This window comes from Anguilla anguilla, chromosome 13 (genome assembly GCF_013347855.1).
Source record: "Anguilla anguilla isolate fAngAng1 chromosome 13, fAngAng1.pri, whole genome shotgun sequence".
NCBI lineage: Eukaryota > Metazoa > Chordata > Actinopteri > Anguilliformes > Anguillidae > Anguilla > Anguilla anguilla.
Genome location: NC_049213.1, coordinates 25,443,031 through 25,459,288, shown reverse-complemented (window position 1 = coordinate 25,459,288; position 16,258 = coordinate 25,443,031). Strand labels below are relative to the sequence as shown.

General features: G+C 43.0%; 1 protein-coding gene across 2 annotated transcripts in view; it reads right to left on the bottom strand.

The window, feature by feature from the left end:
- Positions 1-16,202, bottom strand: part of tex264a (testis expressed 264, ER-phagy receptor a) — an 81,131-nt gene extending 64,929 nt beyond the window's left edge. Inside the window, exon 1 of one of the 2 annotated variants that reach the window (XM_035388242.1) lies at positions 15,636-16,202. In XM_035388242.1, the coding sequence (XP_035244133.1) occupies positions 15,636-15,893 (258 nt within the window). In that variant the 5' untranslated portion in view covers positions 15,894-16,202. The remainder of the gene's footprint in view (positions 1-15,635) is intronic. The other variant, XM_035388243.1, reaches the window with a different exon arrangement.
- Positions 16,203-16,258: the final 56 nt, after the last annotated feature.

The following is a 16,258-nucleotide window of genomic DNA, read 5'->3' as shown; positions in this document are numbered from 1 at the left end:
ATGACAGAATTGCCAAGGCTTTCAGTTTTATCTTTCCCATAAACCATTATTTCAAATGGATTATGTCATTATCGCTGCAGGACTTAAGAAGAGCATTCAAGTAAAAGGAGTATTGCAGAGCTGCAGAGGAAGAAAAAAAACTGCATCAAATACCAGGCTGTGAATCAGACATAAAGCCACATTCTGTCTGGCTGTCAGAGGAGGCTGGTTTGAGTGGCACATGGGGGGAGAGGGTGGGGGGGTGGGGGGGGTCAGTGGAAAAGGAACCATCCCTTTCTCGCCATTTGATTTGCTCCATCTGTGAAGCCTGGCATTTGGGAGCAGTGTACATATCAGCAGATGGTGCTCCATGCCGAGCGACACATCTCCGACAACCTCACCATGAGGCAAGACAACTTCTCTTCCCAAATACTCATCTCTTTACTATTCATCTCTCTCCTGTGATCTCTTTCTTCTTCTCGCTCTCTCGGTGTGCTAATAAAATGAACTCCAATAATTAATAACATATTATTGCATTACCAATACGTATCTGTCACTCCCTTTTGCTTTCATCCAAGTCTGACAGATACTCTTCCTGCTTGTTGACAGGGTCTGAAACACCATCTGATGCCTGCTCAGTTGTCAGAGGCTTCCTTCAGATTTTTGTGCAGACAGGCCAGCTTCACTTTCAAGCCTGCTATTGAGCTCACCTTCTAACAAGGGATATCAACTGAGAACTCAAAATGTCTTGAAGAACCAAAACATAATTAAAGTGATGCCTGCCCTGTCATTATATTGCTCTGGCCCATCCATTGTTGAGCACTAAGGACATGAACAGAGACCCAACACTCTCTTTCACAGACCCCCAATAATGGACAGACCATCATGCAACATAATGATTGATCAATTATTATGCACTGACAGCTCAATCTGGCAAAATTGGTACCAGTACATTTTTAGCAGAGCAAGGGTGTTTTTGGGGTGAAATCTTTCAGGAATTTTAAATGAAATAAGTTTTCCAAGCACCACCAACTAGTCAATCTTTCAGCTTAACTTCAGCTTGCAAAGCTTGGCAAGACAGTGAAACGTGGTGGTACGGCTGGTGGCACAAAAACGTCTGTTAAACTCTTAAGAGAAAACAAATCAAAACTAAAAAAAAAAAAGAACAAAAAAATTCCCCATTGGCAAAGCCACCATATGGGTGATAGCTGACGCCACCGATGCAATGACATTCGGCAATCTGTCACCAGAGTCTGCCGCCTTTCCCTCGCTCGCTCGTCAACCTAACCTCCCCGGCAGGGAGAGCACAGGCACAGCTGTCCTTGTACAGACACTGTGAATCAGACACATAAATAAAAAAATTAAACGAAAGAAAAGCACTTTTATATTCCGACAGGAGGTAAGTGGAGGCGAGCCAAAACAACAATCCACATCAGTAAGACACACCTATAACTCAGCCGGCTTGGTGTGGCTTGTGTCATTGCTGTGCTGACATTTTTATTTATATTGTTGCTTATGCTCACAAGGGCAACTCAGAAATTTGATTTGAATTACCAATATTTTACTCAGGCTTTTGGGTGGCATAATTAGATTAAACGTTGGATCTTTTTATATTGGATAATTAGCTTAAGCGTGGATGCTCCTAAACCCTGACTGTTCCAGTGTGGACTGTGGTCATGATACTGAGCACTTCCACTGGATACTGGCCACACAAGTGGCACTATCATTCCCCACGGAGGGGGAGCTGTCAGCAGGTCTATTCACATTCTATTCCAACCTTCAACACCAATCTAACTCTCCCTCAGCAGGTTCAATGAAGAAATGCTGACGTAGGAATTATTATTAAACATATAAAATATTTGGCATGATCCCCCCACCCCCTTTCTCATCTCAGTAACGAGCTTATTAGGCTGACTTGCAGTCCACAGACAATTCATTCACAGCCCGTGCAATCACTAACAAGTAAATAACACTGACATTCGTCACTGCTCAAGATAAGATATCGGTTTCCTTTTGGATCTTTTCATTTACATCCAAAAATTTGCTGAACAGGCTACCCTTTCCTTCCCCGTTTCAGCAGCTACCAGGCTGCTGCCACCAAGGAAGGACCACTAAAGAAGTAGGACCTAATGAAACCTTAACCAGGAACATCAGCACAGGAGAGTACTTCAAATTATAGTGCTGACAGACAATGCAGACAGAATACAATGGAGTCTAAAGAATTTAAATTAGACAAACTACCTTCCAAAGCGGTGAAAAGAAAGTGAGAAGTCTCCATAGGACACGCAGCAACATTTTACACAAATAACAAAAAATCCACCATTTAAAATACACACATCATTCTTTTCACACTAAGCTTTACATGAAGGTTGGTTTGTTTATTTCTTTTTACAAGCAATGTGCTCAGATTTTTCATAAGGCTGACACACAGGACCAGTTTCAATCTAACCAATGACTCCCCTTAACCCTCATGATGTCAGAAGGGACTACATGTAAAGAAAAATATTTTACGTGTCATAAAAAATTTAACATTTGATTAAATTGGTTACTCTGGGTAAACTATAAAGAATAGCAGTTATATTGAATCTGGGCCTGGGCTTGCAGAATCTCTGAAGAACAGGAGTCATCCATTTCCTCTCCTTCTGGCTCCTCTGGTTAAATCTCCAGAGACCTGTTGAAGGCAAGGGTAATTTCCACAGCAATTTTCCAAATGGACATGTGAGGGGGTTTTATTTTTGCTGAAGGAAAAAAAAAGAAAGAAAGAGAAAGCGAGCATCCTGAAGATGTAATTCTTTATTAGAGGACACATAACAAGGATTTACTTTTCTCATCTTCCTCTTGCCCTGCCCCTCAGTACTGTCACCCCCGGGGACTCTGTGCCCCCTCACGCCAAAGCGCACGTCTCATGGCTCATCGCTGACGTGAGGCGGTGCGAGACACACCTCTGGCAGGATTTATTTTTCAGCAGCGGCGTGCGTGTAGTGTTGATAAAAACAAAACAACCTCCGTTTAAAGGAGTAACAAAAGCCAAAGAAAATCTGCATACTCAATCAAACTGCGGGCCGTGGGACCTGACTCATGAAATTTCATCAGGGTGAGTCGGCCAGTCAGCTATTATGGCCGTTAAAATTAACAATAAAAAGCAGTGAGGACCTTTGCCCTTGATAAACTCTGATAGAAATGCTACCTGGGTGAGGTTTTAGCCCACTGATGTCTTCTGTCTTTCTGCTGTGCAGAAAAATGATACTTGTCCATTGCATTGTGAGCATTATTGAAATTATTTGTTAAAATTTTGATGAAAATATATTAATTTCTTGGAAATTCGGGTGCAGTTAATGACAAATGCATGGCAACATACTGATCTTTTTAGTTTACTATTAGACACCAGGAAATTTAGTAAATATTCAGATTTCGAAAGCTTGAGGATGATGTGAACTCAAATGGAAATTATATTTAAGTGTTTTATTAAAAAATAGGACTCTTTTTTTTAATGTGAAATTGGACACGTCGTCGAGGTTAGACTCTTTCACTAGGAATAGATAAACAGACACTGAGCGATGGCTCCCTGTCTGTATGGGAGAGATTAATAGGGTGGAATAGCCATGATGGGTATCTGTTGGGGCTCGGGGGAGGCTGGTGCTGAACACCCCTGCACCTGCTGCAAGCCTGATGACATGGGGCTGGGGATCACGGGAACTTCCTGTAAAGGGGGGTGCCCCATTAGCTGGAATGATGAAGTACTGCTGGATATGAAAAACTACCCCCGTCTTCATATTTCTCTTTTTGGCACACATGGGCATGATGCGTTACTCTTCTGCACCCTCTCCAAGGAGGTCACCTTGGAAGTAGGTCAACTGATTTATACCCAGAATACTAGAGACTGTACCCCCATCAAATCTTCAATCCAGTGTAACATGTGTGGGGGGGAGGGATCATTCAGTAGTAGTAGTATTGTACAGTAGATTTAGGTCTAGCCCAGCAACTTGAAGTCTGCAGGTCTGACTCCCATTGGTACCTTGCTCAGGGGCAAAGCAGTATAGAAGTACTTTAATAAATATTAGGCCATATTGATGGATGCTATTTAAACCTGTGCATTTATGTCCCTCAGTAGTGCCTGCCAAGCAAACAAACCAGAACAGTTATTCCAAGCACACATCTTAATTTGTTTTCTTTTTTGATGCAAAGAGATTGATTCAAACATAGTGCAGTGTATTTGGATAGTGACAGACTTTTAGTTTTGGCTTAGTACAGCATATTGGATTTTAAATGAAACAATGAATATGAGGTTAAAGTGCAGAGTGTCAGTTTTATTTGAGGGTATTTACATCCATTTTGAATGATTTGTGTAGCAATTACAGCACTTCTAATACAGAGACCCCCCCAATTTACTATCTATTATATGTGAAGTGCAGGATAAATAAAAGATAAACAGATAACGATTACTCCTCTACAAAATTGGTTCCTCAGCATTAAAACAGTGTGTGGGCTCCATATCTTACTCAGCAATACTGCTTATATAATTAGGCAACTCCTCATAAAGTACAATGGAATTAAGCACAAACTCTAGTTTGCCACCATGACATGCAAGACCCTTGCCTCATAACTTACTGTAATGGGAGTGGCGCCAAATATGTACTATACGCACAGAAAAGTCTGGAAATGCATATGTAGAGAATCAGAGCGAATCAGAGCCAGTTCATAAAAAGTGCACGTCGGAAGATTTCCACGTTGGATTCCTGAAACTCCTGGAAATGGACTCCTATTGCCTGAGTGCCACTGATACACAGGTATTTCCATTCCGAAGCAATCGCTTCACTGCTGGGCTAGAAGTCACTATCCACTCCAACAGCCACTCACAAAGAGCGTGCTCCAGGGCCAGAGAGATAAAGGGATTACGGCTGCTGCACGCGGACGATCCATCGCATGGCTACTGCGCGGGGAGTCATAAACAAGGCCGGGCGGACGGGGGAACTCAGAGAGCAACCAGAGCACATGAGTGGTTAGTGTGGCAGGAAAGGGAGCATGGGGACAGTGAGGCAAGTAAGAGAGAGAGGGAGGGAAAGAGGGAGGAGAGAATCATCAATAAGGACAAGGCTAGCTAAAGGGAAGGCTGCGATCTGGTTCCCTCAGACAGCATGCTACCAAGAAAAAAATAAGGCAGAACACAATCTGCCTTCTGCTGCTGTTGATCTAACTGATTGGGAGTCTTTCCTTTCCAATAGCCCAGCAACATGGCAAATACAATCGCATTTGTATAAAACAGAATCTTAATAGACGTATTACACTGGTGAGTGACTTCCAGTAGCTTTGACTTGTTAACAAAAAATTAATGAGGCTAAAACTTTGAATTGGGTAAATAGTAGTTATTCCCCGTTGCTCCACATTCCCTGCAGTCATCAGCGAGGTTGGTTTCTGCTTCCTGGAATATTGACAATACTCCTGTTAACTTCCATGAAAAATTCCATGGCCAGAGATAAATTTGTCTCTTTATCACTTCTGTGTTGTACAGTAGGTTCTAGCACAGGCAGAAGGGATAGGTTATACAAAACAGTGGGAAGTCCCAGCACGCCTAGTCAGCTTTGTAGGCCAGCAGACTACAGAAAACTAAGACTTTAGGGGCTGCAGAGGGCTGCAGAGGGCCATGGGAAGGGGGTGTGGAGCGGGACCGCTGGTGACACTGTTTGAGACGTTGTTGGGACTTGGCCCTCTTTGGTTGGAGGGGAGCGCTATCCCTGCGGGTAGCACAGCGGCACTTCCCACATAATTAAACAGGACAGCTGGGGAGTATTGGCATGTGTAATTACCGGAGAAGACGAGCTTTCTGGCTCCAGGCAGGGACTCGGCTGCTGTTAGTCTCATATGCTTATGGCCACCCTCTCTTTTTTCAAACTTCCTTATTTACTCTTCTTTTATTTCTGATTTCGAGTGAAATGGCAGAACCAGCAGGCTAGGCAGCAGGGAGGGAGAAGGAAGGAGCTTTCACAGGAGAAGAATGTGAGGCCGGAGCTCTGTACATAAAAGGGAGAGTGAGGCAAGAGGAGAGAGAGTGAGAAAGGGAGAGGAGAGGGATGAGAGGAGAGTGGGTTGGGGTGAGAAGAAGGGAGGGGGGGATTGGCCACTGTGAGAGATAGCGCTCAGAGACACGCTGCTCGCAGAGAGCAGGTAAGGGCTCGCAACCAAGAGCACTCTGCTTTTCTTAAAGGTCACATCCCAGCATGCCAGGGAATAATGACACGCATCACACTCCCAATCTCAGACGCCGGCATTTCTGTACAGACTGAGTTCAGAAGACCAAGAACGGAAACAAATCTAACTGGAGTCGGATACATTTTTTCTTTGTTAAGCAGTCCCAGTTATTAAGGGCGGAAGGTAGGATTAAACAGGGAAACAACAATCTTTCACATTCTGTAAATCATTTTTTCACCTGGACCAGCACTGTACTGATGGTCTCAGTGTACACCTGGGGTGTCTAATTTGGGATTTGAACCTGTGACCCCTCTTGTCTAAGTCATACTGTATCACATCCTGCACTCTTGTAGGCCCTGTTGTCAATTTACATAAGAGCAGCATATGACCAAATGCAAATGAGAAAATCATGAAAAGCTCCGATGAAAGCACACGACTGAGGTGCTTGTTTTTTCACATTTGGATATTTTCCACCATTGTCCTATGCTGTCCTTCACGGACTACCTAAAAAGTCCTATATTATACCTCAGACAAATTCAAACAAATTTTGAATTCTGTGGGGCTCCTTTGAGTTTATACATGGCAGTATAGCAGCACAAATGCATTATACATGCGTAGGCACGTGTAAACAAAATGTGTGAACAAAAATGTGTGGCACTCAGCTAAATGTAGTTCTGTGTGCCATGTAGATCCAGGATGTGCCTTTCAAATATATTTGTAAACCCTACCAAGGTCATGCTGGGCAGAGAGGCATACCTGCAGTGGTCTAATGGACCACTACTGGCTGCTAATTGTTTAGGAATTTTATCTGGAGAGCCAAGCTCAATGAAATAGTCTATGCTCCGAATCTATGAATCATAGAACTGCAAAGCTTTAAAGAACAGGTGGATTTCTACAGAATGGGCACGTAGCTTGTTTAAAACTGTATAGCCCAATTCTATGGGCTCTGACTGAGGGGGAAAAAATAATACATCCATTCATTTCCATCCTAGCCTGTTCATTCTGACCATGCACTGGTAGCATTACAGGTTCTGCCATGGATAAATGGAGAAACTGTAGACGGACCTCTCAAACACTGCAGAATTAGTGCCTTCACACACCTCCAGACTGCCCTCCTTTTAGATCCCTGGCTCACAACCTCTATCTATTAATGCCTGTCATCTCCTCCATCAACAAATCACAGAGAAAACAAGAGAACAACAGAGCAGAGAGAGAGAGAAAGAGAGAGAGAGAAGGCTCATTGCCTCAACCCTTAGAGCAAATAAAGTTCCTCCTGCATACCTTCAGCCATACAGGAAACACAGGAGAAAAATAAGAATAGTTGAACTTTGAACTCAGAGCCTCCCCAGGGGCAGGGCAAAAAGAGAGAACATGACGAAACCTCCTCCTGACATTTCACAGGACAGTACTGACTGTCCCAGGACCAGGGAAAGTCACTGTGACCCCCCTTATCTACATTAGCCATTGCTGGACCCAGGCCCGCAGTCTTTTTTTCTCCTGAAGAGTTCACAAGAGAAAGCAATCAAGAGCACAAAGGCTGACAAATCCAAATACTACTCCGCCATCCACACCATGTGGAAATCCCTGGCCTACAGGGAGTTCATCCTGGCTAATTCCATTCAGAGTCAAAGAGGATTAAGTTGGGGAAGTAAGCATTTCTTCAGGACTCCTGTCCCTGATAGCAACCTAAACAGCTCTCTGCTGGAGTTTCTGACCTTCACAACCCACCCATATCAGCCCCTCAGGACTGGACGGTAATGAGCTGAACGCATCAGGCCAATTAAGATGGCAGAGCAGGATACGGAACGAGCCATCATTGTTAGGCCTGTGAGAGCCAGGGCCTCGGCTAATTGGGAGCCTGGGAAAAGAGAGCGATTTGGCACCTCGAGGCTGGCATATGAATGGTGGACGCCAATCACTCAGGAAGCTGTTCAGTCCCAGACGTGGGGCGGAGTAAGTCCAGCCTGCCCCCCACGACTGGGGACAGCCGGAAGCCGATTTGGACGGTGAATAAATCAGCAGAATGCATGTTTGTTTGGGATCCTGGGTGGGGCACACACTCTGCAGCTCTGGCCCTGAGTGCAGTGGTGTGTCAGTGCTAACTGTGGCAGGTAGTGCAGCGGGGCAACAAGCAATTAGCTCATAACCCAATGAAGGAGGTGTTCATCTGCCAGGATTGCCCCCACCTCATATCTAAATGGGTGACACCTTAGGTTAGCTCTACTTCTACATCTTGCCTGAGCCGGCTGCACAGGTGACAGTGCAGCTCAGCTGGTGGACAGCACAGTGAGGAAAGAGTAAATGCCATAGCACTGAAACATCCCACTCTGCTTTCAGCGGTAATGGGCAGCACACTCATTGTGTAGGCCTGCGTGTCTGCGGAACTGCTCCTCAGAAGCACTGACGGACGGCGCGGCAGCGAGCAGTCATTGGAACTCTCCCGCTTTCCTGTCTCCACACCCGTCATGGAACATTCCGTTTTTCCCCAGTTCCATTTTAAGACGGAGACAGGACTACAGAAAGCAGAGCATGAGCCAGGATTCATACTTTGCCTTTAGAAATGCTGTGGTATATTCTGTCACTGGGATGCAAAACAAATTATCCACCAGGGAACAAAGATTTATTGAATTCTAAAATAAGGATTGGCAATCTTTATATACATACACAAATGCATATGTGTGTGTGTGTGTGTGTGTGTGTGTGTGTACATGCTCTAGTTGTATCACTGAGTGAGAGTCAAGTAAGGAATCTGATATTTCAACCCTGACTTCTCCAATCTACTTAGTACAGGGCTGCCCAACCCTGTTCCTGGAGATCTACCACTCGGTAGGCTTTCATTTCAACCCTAATTTGCCACAACAGTTTCTACTAATTAGCTGCTCAGCGAGATCTCTAGCTGTTGAGTGGGGTGTGCATTGTTAGGGTTAGAGTGAACACTTACAGGACAGTAGAACTGCAAGAACAGGGTTGGGCTGCCCTGATCTAGGATTATTAGACAGGCAGAAGGAAGACAACTAAAGGACACACCTGAATGTCCCTGATTTTCAGAGTGGAAAGGTTATGTTGTGCGGGTTCATGGAGGAGTTGGGGATGGGCTGTGGGGCTTACAGAGACATTCCATTCACACGCCCTACCGTGAGGGACACGCTGAGTGTGGCTGTTTATGGACGTTACCCTCTGACAATCCCCAACAATCAAAGAGTCTTCCAGAGCCAGCTCTGAGGAAATATAAACTGTGATCGTATTTCAGAGACAGGCAAGGGCTGGGCAACCTAGATCATTCTGAGTACAATCCACGCAAGCAGATGTCCACTATTATGAAAGGCCAACCTTTGGACATCACCCCCTATCGATGCTCTCTTCGCCTTCCGAGGCTACAGTCCACACATCTTCCCCGGAGACACCCAGAAACTCCAAACAGGACCCTCCCTAATAAAAACTATTACTTTAACAGGGGTCTTACTGCACAACATACAGTCACACCACTAATCAGAGAATCACTAAAAGCAGAATCAGAGAAAATTAACTGCATACCTTTTCACAAGTCATTGGTCTGATAAAAACCTCCAGCTTCCATAATTAAAATGTAAATGCTTACTGATTATTTCTGACTACATCATAGGCAAAATATGGAAGACTACAGAACATGAGACTGGTGAAGGCAGCCTACTGTTTATCGAGTAACTCATTCGCGGGTAAGTCCTTCTTCCCATGAAACATAGCGGCTATAGAATCCGCAGTTTATCAGTGCCATCTAGCGGTGAACAAAATTCCTGCAAATATTTTAGTGATTCGTACTGTACATGTGAAACAGTAGGCTAAATCTTCAAACTGATTATGGGTGTCCACCACAGTCTCATAAAATAAAAACAGAAAAACCACTGAGTTGATAGGTGCAGGTCCACCAATTCATATCATTTAATTTTATGATTAAAGTAAATGGGGATATAGATCCATGTAATATGTGTCCATGAGAGCTGTGGCATGCCATAGCCTCACCACTAGATAGTAGTATTGAGATAAAAATCATTTTTATTTGTGAGCAAAATCATTAGTGCATTAAAACATCTTTTTTTATTATTATTTACGTTATGTATATATAACATATGTAACCCTCTCTAGATTGGCACAACCACTGAAATATTACTAAATAGTATTATGCAGTAATAAGGTGTGCCCTATGCAGTTAAACTGGACTGTATTACTTCGTAATAAGGTGTGTCAAATGCACTTAAAAGTGTATTGTAGTATACAATAGTAAACTAGTGAGGCGATATGGAAATGACAAAGGTAGACCAATCGGTTTCAGAGCATGCTGCTCAAAAGCCACAATTCATTTTTTTCATCATGTCACCAACTCCCACTCCAGCCATCCAAAATATGCTAGTTAATAATTGGCATAATTCTGTGCAGCATGTCATCCTGAAACACTACCTGTGGGACAGGGGCAGGACGCGGTGAACTGCTGACGAATGGCTGAGCTAGCAGGCTGCGGCTGCAACAATGCTGTGCCGTGAGCGCTAACAGTTCATTTAATCAAGCACCTGCCAAACACCTGCAATTAAACGCAGCGTAGACAACATTTCACTACCAAATAAAATTATTTCATACAGCAATCATATTGTAGGTTTTAATTTTGCACCTTGTCAAATAACTTCAGTAAAGTGAATGCTTCTATGCCACACCTGATTTTTTGTTATGAGGTCTGAGGTTATGTAGGCTATATTCCAGAAACAATGCAATCAGAAAAATAACATGTCACCCTCTCCTCTTCCTCCCCATATTCTTTCCAAACCACCCAAAGACCATTCCATACAATTTAAAAATAGGACAGTCAACCCATTACTCAAACTGCACATAGAAAATGAGCCATGTCTGGTCCTGCATTTCTCCATTTCTCCAGTGTATTACTTTTAGCTCTGGCTGTCAGCAATTTCAGCATAACAATATCCTGTGGCTCAGCCACCATCTTTCATGTAGTTTATGCAGTGGAGGCGTTTCCACACTATCCTGATATGAATATTCAGCCAATTAAATGTGATATACATTTTCTTCTTAAGCTGCAATCTATTGTGATGTTTTGCATATTTATGCAACTTTTGGACACATAAATCTTACTTTAATTTAGATTGTGACATTGAATAGTAGCACGCATGTACATATACATTTACACATGTGCAATTACTGTCAGTGATCCAACAAGGCAATCACTTTCAGGCATGGACACAGCTGAAAATGTCACTTCACCAGGGATCCACATAACCAAAGGGACAGTCAAGAAAACCTATAGGGAAACCCCAATCAAAAAATAAATAAATGAATAAACACACTGACATCACAAGAGTGATGACGCAAAGATATCCACAACAAGTATCTGCGCAATGCAGATGTATTTAAACACAGCGTAAGGACACAAGAGCCTGAAATTAACTAATTAACTGCCTGGGTTTAAGAAAAGGGGCCAGAAGGTTGTATGTCTGAATTCCACATTGGGTATTGCGTATGTAACCTTTGAGTCAGGTACTTGACCCAAATCACTAAGGTAATCATCATACCTTGTAAATAGAAAATGTAGGCTACACAATGCCTGCTTGGAAAGTGGCACTGGATAAGATTGGCTGCTAAGAAAGTAAATAATAGCTATAACACTGTATTCTTTGTCTTTTACAATGTCCCTGACCAGATGTGCCCTCACAGAAATGTTTTATTTATTGCGCAGTTGGGAAAATTTAAGAGCGATTCCAGCGCCCCTATTGAAAACAAAGGTCCAGTGTTCCTCAGAGATTGTGTCTCACTATTGTGTGTTTAATAAAGTTCTGAGCAGACCTGTATCTCCTCAGCGCATCTTCCCCAGAGAGTGAGGACACCAGAGGAGGGAAACCAGACTGGTGTGCCATGCTACGTTTTCTAAAACTCCACAAACCTTTCCCGCTTTCCCAAATTTGCCTATATATTGAAGATTTTATAAATCTTATAGTCAGGTGAATTTTTACATGCTGAGGTCTGTAAATGTTATTAAACAGTAGTGAAAACAATTCTAGAAGGGTTTATTTACTATTGCTTTTGTGCAGCAATACACAAAAAATACATAAAAAACTGTCATGGGAGGAGACAAAAGAAATTCTCTAGAGCCCTGTTCAACATTCAGTCCATTGTGGTAAACTGTATAAAGGACGGACACCCAAGCAGTCTCTCTTCTCATAAGTAAATTATCTCTTGCTCTTCTAGACAAACTTTACCAATGCCTCTGTGAATGGATAGGGTGAAAAATGTCTCAGAAAAAATGGCTGCCACAGAACAGGCACCATAACACAGCCTTACAGCTATCCATAACACTACAACACAAAACGGGTGGAGTTACTACATGTCACTAATTTAAGTCCTTTGGCAAGTTCATGAGTCAGTGACTGACAGTGCACTGTTGCTCCACTCATTATGCAGTTCAGGCAGCCTCACTTTTCCATCACTACCAGTGATTTATGAATGAGCCAAAACCTCTCTCTAGGGTCAATTCACAGCTGCATGCACAATTAGCTATATTTGGCGAAAGGCGGCTACCGATGAATGGAACAAACGCACAGATGATCTGTGTGTGGTGGTGGGGAGATGCAGGCATGAAAGACAGAGGACGCAGGAAAGTGTGACGTGTATGATGCATATCAGAGCCTGTCACATATCCTAGCACTGCATAAGTCAGTGCTCTCCCAAAAAACCTAACCCTGCTTGACAAGAGTCCCTACTTCTCGAATCATATGCCACATCATTCTCACGTGGACCTTGTAAGTACATGACCGGACTCACTGTTACTGTCTGACTAAGCACAAAGGCAGTGAGCTTGTGACCAGTTTGTGAAGTTCAGTTAACAAGTAGGACACTGCCAATGTTCCACAGACCAAAGTTTACATCTGGAAGTACTTTAGTAAAAAAAGAAAAAAAAAAACAGGTGACTGAAAGGCCCTTGCTTTGCATTGTACCAGTTCCTTTCTGAAATATGCAATTATGAACACATGCTATCAAAATTCAGTAGTTCTGTGGAGTTCTATGTGCAAAAAAGAGTGGGAACTGTAGTCCCTGTGTGCTCCCAGACAAAGGGGAGTGCCACAGGCATCAAACTGAATGCAATTAAATCAAACATAGGTCTCCTTACGTTCTCATATGTAGCACACGGTGAACATTAAGATCCTGGCACTGATTCCAGAATCTAAGGACAAATAGTGCCCAGCACCTGTCACTTTTATTGCCCTTTATTATTTTATTTTATAACACTAAAATATTAATGATTGCTTTTAGAGATAACTACTACAAATGTCTACATTTTCTCACAGTAAAGTGATGCATGTATCATAACACACTTCTTAAAAGAATGTTCTGTGGCAGGAAAGCAACTCTGAAATGGGTCTTAACCAATGGCAGGGGGGAGCCTGACTGAGTTAAGCTAGGCCAGATATGTCTGAAGTTGTTTGGTTGAAGTCCAAAATAAAAACAAATAAATAAATACCAATCCCATGCTCATACACAATTCCGGTAACTACATTGAACTGGCAACCTAGAGACCAGACCCAGTCCAGCTTATTAGACAGCCATTGATTATGCTTTGGCTCAGAGTGTTAAGCACAGCAAACTACGCTGGGAGTATAGATCGATAACAAATAACCAGTTTCAAACCGCAGCATGTTCTTAAGCCCAGTGTACCAAGAGCTTCTGACATAAGCGCTCCACTCACTACCACTGTAACCAAGGGAGAAACATTCAGCACCCAAATGCTGACAAACCAACCAAGGGCTTACAGCACAAAGCCAGACACAGTCAATACACAATAACGCAGGAATTCAGTAAAAGTGCTTCTGGATTTAACATTTAAGCTCACGGCTCTCACAGTGATTGACTCATCGCCTGACTTTGTCCTGGAAGCATGCAGAACCAGTCCACGTGGCAGTAAAATTAGGGATTCGGCTTCCCTCTGGTGAGCAGCATTCTTTCCCCCTTCAGACATGATCTGTACTGGAACCTCCGGCAGCTCAGCAGACAGAGGCTTCCATTAAAAGCATACAGAATGCTCCAAGTCTCCGCCCGGTCTTACCAAAGATTTCCTCCATCATGAATCACACATAGCAAAGGAAAAAATGAGGCAGCCCTCAGCTAAAAAGGGGCCAAACTCAAAGCACAGCATCTCCCATCTTGTCCTCTTATGAAGCCAATTTCGTTGCAGCCCCTGGGTGTCTGCGCCCATTCTCCAGTGCACAGTGCTTCAATACAAAACGCATCATGAGGATCCATGAGGAGAGGCCTGATTACAACTGTCATCTGAATGTGTGTAACTTTTCTGTCGTTTTCAGAGTCTGCGGGTCCTTGCTGTTGTTCCTTTAATGTAGCTTAATGCTCATTACGTCAGTGTTGTTCTTGTTTAATGTTCAGCGTGGACATTGACATGTCATTTCAGTCTGCGCTTCTTGCTGTTTCTTTCAGGACTATACTTTCCTCCTCGGGGGATTTACAGCGCTTAGATTCCTGAACTTTTTCACTGCAGGTGTTTGAATGTATGAAGATAATCTGAAAATAACCACAAGAATCACAGCAGTTGGATATTGTGGATATTGAGTAAAGACTATAGGTGTAATATTGCCTTGTTTTCAACAAAAAAAAAAAAAAAAAAAATTTCTTGCATTTAGCACTCTTATGCAAAGCTACTTATTGTAAAAAAAAAAAAATGCAATGTCTTAAAAGATCAGGAATCAAACATGTCCTAATTCCTCAGAGGAGGAAAGTACCCTGTAGATGCTACCTTCTCACAGGCTACTCTTTTGAAGGCCAGGCCTGTTGAATAAACAAGCTTCAGGGCACAGGGTCTTATGACTTCCTTGTGTGAAACTCCCAGCCTACTTTACCACTGTACCATGTGACTCCACGCTACAAGTGGTTTGTTTAAAATGACAGCACCTATTGCAATGCCAAACTTAGACAAAACATACCTGAATACACGTACACACTCCAATGACTGAGTGTAAGCACTGCTATATGCAGTCATAGCCTATATGCCACTTTAAAAACCGGGTCAATGCGCCTTCTATTTTGAATACAACATTCTCGCAACCATTAATTTTAGGAGGAAATAACCGATTGCACAGAAATTATAAACACGGCAAGTGCAATACCTGGATTTAGAAGGTGAATGGGTAAAATAAATCGTTAAAATTCCTTGGACTCTCTTCAAAATGTATCCAAACCTATTCTGCCAAGTTGGAAGTCAGAACCCGGAGCCAGTTTCAAAGCAAGTATAATCAAGAGTAATTCATAACCCTCCACCCTCTACCCCAATAGACTACATTGCAGTGATGAGCGCAATGGTCAAATTGATCATGTCCATCACATATGTCAGAATAAGGTGAAGTTACCACGCGTGCAATGAGCTTATTATTTAACCATCTTGCATAAAATGTTATTCTACGTAGCGCGCGAGCTAAAAGTCTCACCTCTTTCGGGTCATCATAATACACTCCAATGCAGCAAAGCTTTGGTCCAATACTGCAACTTTCGGTGAAGGTTGACCCGCACTCTTTGTAGGATCCCTCTCTGAATTTGTAGGCAATTGTTATATTCTTGATTGGAGGGGAGCCCGTCCGGATGTCGACGTTGGACAGCAGTCCCGAGTATAATACCAACCCAACAATGGTCACAAGAAGAATCAAGAGCAGCAAGACTATCAAAGCCAATATCACAATATCAGACATAGCTACCTGGCAAGCTAAACACGAACTGACTCAGGAATTAGCTCTGGCAGTGCTATTATGCGTGACTAGCAACTAGTGCCACTATCTTGCTAAATAGCGGCAACAAATTCAACGGAAAATCCCCCGGAATTAAACTGATTTAGCGAACTAAATTGGCGATACAATAAATATCCTTATATAACGTTGGATAGCTTGCTAGGCATCTAAATACCATTCGTCAACGTTGGAGAATTCGTAAGTACAACAGAAGGTTATCATCAGGCAGGTTACATTACCACTTCCCTAAATACAGAAACATGGTATACAGCTTCCTGGACGTCAAGGATTTCCGTTTTTATCTAGGGGGGGTTTCGTTCAAGTAAGCT